The sequence below is a fragment of the Onychomys torridus genome, chromosome 21 (genome assembly GCF_903995425.1).
Source record: "Onychomys torridus chromosome 21, mOncTor1.1, whole genome shotgun sequence".
NCBI lineage: Eukaryota > Metazoa > Chordata > Mammalia > Rodentia > Cricetidae > Onychomys > Onychomys torridus.
In genome coordinates, this window is record NC_050463.1 from 3,680,920 (window position 1) to 3,689,440 (window position 8,521).

Here is an 8,521-nt window from a genome sequence, read left to right on the forward strand (position 1 = left end):
CTATGACACCAAAGACCAGCAACTAGGGTCATAAAAGGGAAGGTAACCAGGGTGAGGATGTGGGATGAAATATAAAACTTAGAAAGTTTGGTATGAACATGTCTTACATAAACTGAAGGCTCATGCTTAAGTTCCGTAATATGTATAGCTTTGATACACCATTTGTAGTTAGAGAGTAAGACAGTCAGCTGAAAGATAATTTAGCAATGTTGGAGAAAGTAACACGGGATACCTCAGACTGAGCTCACAGTGGCCATGAAGAGCCTGGTTCCCTTGACTCCTTCATGATGCTCACTCAAGCATTGGATCAGACCTTCCCAAGTCTGCCCATGGCAAGATATAAAAGTAGTGTTCCTTGGTGCTTTCATCATGGCATTTGAAAAAAAACCTTGAACAGGTCAGGCTCCCAAAAGGCCCAACTTCAACCTACACAAACAAAAACACATATGAAAATGGAAATATAGGGATTAATGCATGGAAAAATAAGGCTTAGAAAAAAGAGGTAGAATCCATATAATAGAGAAAAAAAAAAACCTTAATGACACCACTAGGTGATTTTAAAAACTGTAATTGATATACCTTTAACTATAGTACTTTTAAAGGAACAGATTCAAATTGTTAATTTCTCACATGAACTTAAGTTGGGAGAGGTGGTGCAATCCTGGAACCCCACCACATGGCAGGTTGAGGTAGGAGCATCACACAAGTTTAAGGCCTGGTATGGCTACAGACTAAGTTGACAAAAAAATTGGGCAACTTAACCTGCCTCAAAATAACTTTTTATTTAAAATTCAATAGACAGATGCTTGTCAAGTATGGGAGAACTCTAGAATGAGTACCCAGTATTCTCTACCCCCAAAATGGAAATAGAGCAACTACACCAAATATACTGAAACAGGTGGGCTAGAAGGGAGCGCTACGACAGGAACCAGCTAGTTGGCTCAGGGAGTAAAGACACTGTAACCAAATCTGGGGGCCTGAGGTCATTACCCAGGAGAGAACCCACACCTCCAACTTGTCCTCTGACCTTCACACGTGCTGTGGCATGTGTGTTCACAGATGTCTCATTACCACTTATTCAGAATTTTTAAAAAGAAAACAGAAAACAAGAAAAACAAAAATGTATCAAAACTAAAAAAATTTCAGCAAAATAGCTAGCTATGTTGTAGCTCAACCAGTGATCAAATAGGAACTCCTTCAGAACACGACCAGCATGGCAATTGGGAGCAAAGCATTTACAGTTCACTTCCTACCAAATCATCAAGTTATCAACGTAGAGCTCCCTTAGGGTGAAAGGAGAAAATAGTGTTTTACAGCATTACTTATCTCCCAGGTACTTTCCTTTTGGATTAAACAACTAACTCTACTCCATGTCAGAAAAAAAAAGAAAGAAAGAAAGAAAGAAAGAAAGAAAGAAAGAAAAAGAGAGACAGAAAGCAAAAAAAAAAAAAAAATCATAATATGAATCATGAGCATAGGGCCTATCAAATCAATCCCTTAGCAGGATGCACCAAACCCTGTCTCTGTGTATGGACTTTGCCTCACCCCTGCTCAAGCAGTGCTTACATAGCATCCAGACTGAACACTGAGTCTGCTCTATGGCCATCAGCTCATTACTGAGCTCCTTTCTGCTGGGAACAGTGTATTGTGGGCACTTCTCACCTCTGAGAATATGTGATCTTAAGAGTAGGCAGTTCAACACACAACTGGGCAGTGACTCCCCCTGGGGCTAAAGTGCTGGATCACGTATGAATCCTCCTCACTGATGTCCTGGGCCTATGACACTTATAGATGTTACTGGGATTTCCACACAGATGCAGAGGTGACAACCACACATGGTCACCTTCCTACTGTAGTGTTGTACAGATGTGGGACAGGTGCAAGAGGTTGCCTGCATGCCTTCCATTTGAGACCCCACTCTGCAGTCCTGAGAGTCACCACCAAGCATCATCATCATGCAATGCTGTCTAATAGCCTCCATGTCCTGTACTGTTAACACCCAGGATAGACCACCCTTTCCTAAGAGCTATGTAGCTAATTCACTCTGGGACATCTCTTACCTGGCAGGTGAAGTGATACCTTTCCCCAGCCCTACTGTGCTGCTAGTTGGTTTCTTTGACATCTGGGAACAGAAAGTAGTGAGTGGTAGAAGGAACTGTGTTTTTAAACTTTATTATACATGTATGAAAGCTTAGCCTACATGTATGTTTGTCCTCCACAAATATGAAGTGTCCTTGGAGATTAGAAGAGGCTTGGTGGATCCTCTGGGACTGGAATTAGGCAGTTGTTGTTCACCATGTGGGTGCTGGGAATTGAACCCAAATCCTCATGAAGAACAATCAGGGCTTTTAACTGGGGTGCCAATCTCTAGCCCAGATAGAATTAAGTTTTCAAATCAGCCTGCAACAAAAGGTTTTGACCTAATTTTGACTTCTAAGTTGTTCCTGAGAGTAAAAATACAGTGTTACTTATCTACATAAAGGCCTGGAGAGATGGTTCATCATTTTCAGACCACTGGCTGTTCTTGCAGAGGAACAAATTTCAATTCATTGCATCCAAATGACAGCTCAAACCATTTGTCTCTACAGTCCTAGAGGACCTGACACTATCTTCTAGGTTCATCTGGGCATTGAATGCATGTGCTATACACAGGTATATTTAGGAATAATATCTATCCATCTAAACAAAACTTAAGATCTTAAGAACACAAACACAGGATCTTCTGGATCTGTGGTTCATAGACATACATACCAACTTATCACAAGGCCTGCCTGAGCTACAGAAGGAATGCTAGGCCAGCCTATATCACTTTTTAAATACTTTATAATTGTGTTTCTGTGACAGTTGCATTAGCATATCATGTTGCTTATGGGGCTCAAAAGACAACTTTGTGGAGTCTCTCTTTACAGCTTTTACATGTGCTTTAGGGACTAAATCCAAGTGGTCATGTGTAGTGGTATTTGCTCCACCTATGACCTTGGGCCATCCTGCTCAAAAGAGGCAGTGCTTTCTACCATTGTATGTGACCTCTTAAAAGGAGCAGGGAAAAAAGGGCATGTGATCCTTCTCCCTCTCCTTCATGTGATTCATATGCATACAAACACTTTGCACACTAAGCCATCTACCTACTTGACCCAGCCTATCAAATTACATGCGACCTTTATTCTTTGTTCTTTGGTTGTGTTGTTGAGACAGTACTACACTGTATATTCTTGCTGGCATGAAACTCACCATTAGACCAGGGTGGCCTGGAACTCAGAGGAATCAGTCTCTGCCTCTAGAGCACTGGGATTAAAGGGGTGCTATTAACAACACTGGGCTGTAAAGAAAAGAATTTACAGAATGAACTTGACACTTTGGTATCCTTAACCAAAAGTGGCCATAAGAAAATCCTTAACTGAGAGGATGGTGTCAAGAGGCTGGTACCCACTGTCTTGTTATCTTAGTGTCATGAGAAGTTATTACAAGGGTAAAATCTGGAAGATTCAAAGATTTGATTTGTGTTTCTAAAACTATAATGCTATAAAATAAATTGGGAGTTTGAGAGTATCAAATTAAAGCCAGACTCAGAGTAAAATGATTAAGATACAACTTACTATACAATAGTCATGGGAAAAAGAATCCACTGGGACTGAACTTAGCCTGGAACTGTAGAGGTGACTGACTAGATATATTAAGGGTATGAGAGCTGAGCAAATTCAGAAACTGAAAATGTGTGAAAAGGTGGTTAAAGGAAGATGGGCTTGGTGTCCTCAGACTTGATCTTTCTACCCAGGTTCCTGATGGCTGGGAATTCTGATTTTGTTTGATCCCCAGGACCCACATAGTGGAAAGACAGAAACAACACACATAAGTAGTTATCTGAGATCCACATGGGGACCAATGACATGGGGATGCCCTTCTCCATACAAGCCAGTAAACAAACAACTACCATTTTAAAAACTAAAATATATCCACATTCTCATAAGCAAAGTCATTCATACCCTCAAACCTGGCAAGGATCCAGCTTCAGTTTCCATCCCAGTGCTGTGATGGAAGGTGTGCTCCACACTCCACCCACCCCTACCTTACAGTTCAGTTTGTGTACTCCACACTCCTCCACCTCTACGTTACTGTTCAGCTTGTTGATCATCTGTCCCATTCAGAGCATCTAATTCCTGTAATGGGGACTCTAGCCCACCAAAATCTAGTTTATCAATAACATGTAGCTATTTCAGTGGTAGTGTGAGATCCATCACTCATACTAAAGACCACTGTCTAGTTGTATTTGCTTACATCATAATACACAGCACCTGAGTTTCCATGCCACAGTTACCCTGAAACCTAAACCACATAAATAAAGACCCAACAAAGAAAGAGAATCAAAGACTTTTTCCTCTTATGAACATAGATGCAAAACAGCCAATAGAACACTCAAAAACCAAATCCAAGAACACATCAGAACAATCATCTACCCATGATCAAGTAGGCTTCATCCAAGACATTCAGGGATGGGTCAAGATACAAAACTCAAGAAATGTAATCCACCATATAAACAATCAGAAAGAAAAATAAACCCCTACATTATCAACACATTAGATGAAGAAAAGGCCTTTAATAAAATCCAACACCCTCTCATGATAAAAGTTCTACAGAGATAAAGGATACAAGGAATATACCTAATCAGAATAAAGCAATTTCCAACAAGCCTATAGTTAACATCAAATTAAATGGGGAGACACCTAAAATCAGGAACACAACAAGACTTCTAGTCTCACCATGTCCATTCAATATAGAACCGGAAGTGTTAGCTAGAGCAATAAGACAACTGAAGGGGATAAAATTGGAAAGGAAGAAGTCAAAGTATTCTTATTTACAGAGGATGTAATAGGATATGTAAGTGACCTAAAAATGACACAGAATTCCTATGGGTGAAAAACACTTTAAGCAAAGTAGCATGGATACACAATTAACTCACAAAAATCAGTAGCTCTTCTGTGTAAAAATGACAAAGGGAATGAGAAAGAAAGTAGGGAAACAACATCTTTCAAAATAGCCCCAAATTACATTTAAAATATCTCACAGTTTAAATAAGAACATAAATAAATAAAATATAATATCTCACAGTAACGCTAACCAAGTAAATGAAAGACTTACATGATTAAAATGTTCAAGTCTTTGAAGAAAGCTAGATATCTCACACTCATGGATTGGTATAATTAACATAGTAAAATTGGCAATCCTCCCAAAAGCAAGCTACAAATTCAATGCAATCCCCATCAAAAACCTAACACATTTCTTTACAGACCTTGAAAGGGTAATTCTCAACTTCAAATGGGAAAACAGAAAACCCAGGATAGCTAAGCAATTCTGGACAATAAAAGAACTGCTGGAGGTCAATTTCAGATTGCCTGTTGTAATATAGAGGTATAGTATTAAAAACCACATGGTATTGTCATAAAAACAGACACATCAATCAATGGAATAAAATTGAAGACTCTTGACATGAACCCACACTCCTATAGATATCTGATTTTTTATTTTAAAAAAAGCCAGAAATACACACTGGAAAACAGCATCTTCAATGAATGGTATTAGTCAAACTAGATGCCTGCATGTAGAAGAATGCAAATAGATCTATACTCATCATCCTGCACAGAACTCAACTCCACATGTATAGAGACTGTATGGCCATGCCCTGTGTGAAATGTTAGCTGCTGAGTGCTGTATGTTCACACACAAGCCACAGCCAAATGCCCAGTGTCTCAATGCTCTCACCTGACTAAAGTGAGACAACCAAACTTGCACTTACCAACATGAGAGTTGCCCAATTAGAAATTTCAATGGCTCAAGGTAACCACCCCCCCAAAATTGTACACCTACTAATTTGGTTTTCCCTAATTCACATGGTATGAATTAACGCACACTGGGAAAGTACACAAAAAGGCACTCACCCTGCCCAATCAGATCCTTTTTTAAAACACAGACACCTAGAGGTGATTGACTTAAACCACCTCTAATCTAGCTATTGCCTAGCCTATTTCCCCCTGCAGTGTATACAATAAACTATTCCTTCTATTCTCATCTGAATGGAGGAGGTCTGTTCAACACAAATACTTTTCTAATTAGTGCAATAGACAGCCCACTCTGGCAACAAATAGGTAGTTTTAGAACAGTATGATGCTGTAAACCTTTAATCAAGAATTGAGAAGGTTGAGTCCTGAGGAGAGCAGGGTCAATGCCCTGTGGACCTAATCATGGCACCAAGGCAAAGAGAGTCAACATAACAAACCTTATCTTAAAATATTTTTCTGAAAGCTGGAAGGTGTAACTGTTCTGGAATTAATGTGCCATCATAATGAGAAAGCATACACTTAAGAGTGCTATTCAGAAAAATCTCTTCAGTAATTACAAGTCTCCAGTTCTACCAAATACACAGAGGACCTGACAAGGAACAGTTTGCTAACTCACATAAACCATAGGCTTATGCATTCTGTGTATGCTGTCAACCTGGAGAAATGCTGCTAACAAGGCTTGCTCAGTTTGATTCCTTATAGAACTCAGGACCACCTGCCCACAGTGGCACCATCCACAGTGGGATGTCCTATTACATCAACCACTAATCAAGAAAATACCCTATAGATTTGCCTACAGAGCAGTGTGACTCTAGCTTATGCCAAGCTGACCAAATTTAACCAGCCTGTCTACTAAGTCATCTCCCAACCCCCAAAGACAGATTTATAAGCAAACCTCAACTCTCTTAACACTTGATTTTCAGCATATACTTGTGCACACACACAAAGTTTTGAAAAATCTGTCAAGTTTAGGACTGGAGAGATGCCTCAGCATTTACCACCACATTTTGGTCTTGTAGAAGTACTGGGTTTGGTTCCCAACACTATCATGGTAGCACACAATCATTCCTACATGCTGTTGAAGGGGATCTGATGACTCCTTTTGTCTTCTGTGAGCACATATGCAAGCAAATCCCTCATACACATGAAAAAAAAAAAGATAACAGAAAAATTAAAAACATATACCCTCATATCTCCTATAGGTCATCATAGATAAATAAGCCAGAGATATACAGAAATGTAACAAATATCTGTAGCCAAAACTATGACTTTGTAATTAAAGAAACCAAGAAACTTGATCAAAGGAGAGAGATTCCATGACTGTAGACAAGAAGCCTAAATATTATGTCAGTATAGAATTTGCCTATAGATTCAGCAACAGTCCAATTAAAAAATCTAACAATTTTTCTTATCACCAACAGAAAAATGATGACAAAGGTCATCATGAATGAAAACATGATCAACACAAGATTAGGTAAACAGCACACTCTCTGACACCATCTGGCTTTAAAACTTCCCATACTACTGCAATAAAGATTGTACTGTCTGGGAAAGAATTAAGAGATTAATAGAACATAAGAGAAAACTTAGAAACAAAATCACAATTAAAACAGTGTCGAACTAAACACATTGAGGCCAGGAAACTCAGGAAGTCTGGCCTTCCTAACAGACATGACTGGACCACCCTGGAATTCACATGCAAATGTGTTAATGATACAAACGTTACACCCTGTACAGAATTAACTGCAGGCAGATCCTACACCTGAAGGTTCAGTGCCAAGTGCAGAACTTCTAGAAGACACTAAAGAAAGTAGAGCTCTGTCAGTTAGCAAATCCGCTTTTCAAAGCGATGCTGAAAGTGGCGCATGCGCGCACGCTGCATGGTGCCCTCACAATGAAGATCTACACACAGTTCCCACGTCCCTGGTGTTCTCTGCAGCCGTAGCAGCAGCCCGCAGACGGAAGTTATTCAGAAGCCGGGAGTTGTAGGGACAGCATGGATCTCACGGACCTCACGGGGCGCAGGTCCTGCTGCTGGTTCCCACAGCCCCGGGACCCCACCCCGGCTCCCGCGGCTTCTCCCCTCGCAGAGACGGCGGCCCCTCGCTCACCATGGCGGATTCCGAGCTCTCCTTGATCTCCTCACCCCTCCCGGCAGCGGGTCACAGCGCAAACCAGGAAACACGAGCGGCTCCTTCAGACCCAGAGCAACCAAAGCAGACGTAGGGAAGACCGGAAGTGCCATCACTTATTCTGACTGGCAGTCCGCTTAAGAGCCCTGATTGGTTAGTGCGTCCTGAGTAGGGGGAGCAACTCCCTTAAGGCTAGAGCGTTGGGAAGGGACGCCCCACAGTAGTTCCTAGCCCTGGCTTCCAACTTTAGCAGAGAACTGTCTCAGACTTGCAGAAAATACCATTGCAACAGAACTTGAGCATGAACTGCAAAGACGTCCCTGAACTTTTCCTGCACTCATTAGGCACTTACCGTCCCTCCTCCTAGACACAGGGTGTTAAGTCTCAAACCTAGTCCAAAAGGCTGGGGTGTGCATTTAACCTATAAAAGCAGACACTGGCTGCCAGGTTCTCCCTGTCTCCCACAGTCCCTACCTGTGTCAGAAGATGGCTGCCATGCCCTACCCCCTTCCCCTTCCCTGAACTTTTCCAGGCCAGAGGCTGAGCGGCCCTTCC

At 41.2% G+C, this 8,521-nt stretch overlaps 1 protein-coding gene across 2 annotated transcripts in view; it reads right to left on the reverse strand.

Annotated features, from left to right (window-relative positions):
- The window catches only part of LOC118571401 (zinc finger protein OZF-like), a 31,030-nt gene extending 22,980 nt beyond the window's left edge, over positions 1-8,050 (reverse strand). For both annotated transcript variants that reach the window (XM_036170386.1, XM_036170385.1), the window contains exon 1: positions 7,946-8,050. In XM_036170386.1, coding sequence (XP_036026279.1) covers positions 7,946-7,948 — 3 coding nt within the window. In that variant the 5' untranslated portion in view covers positions 7,949-8,050. The remainder of the gene's footprint in view (positions 1-7,945) is intronic.
- Between the last annotated feature and the right edge of the window lie 471 nt (positions 8,051-8,521).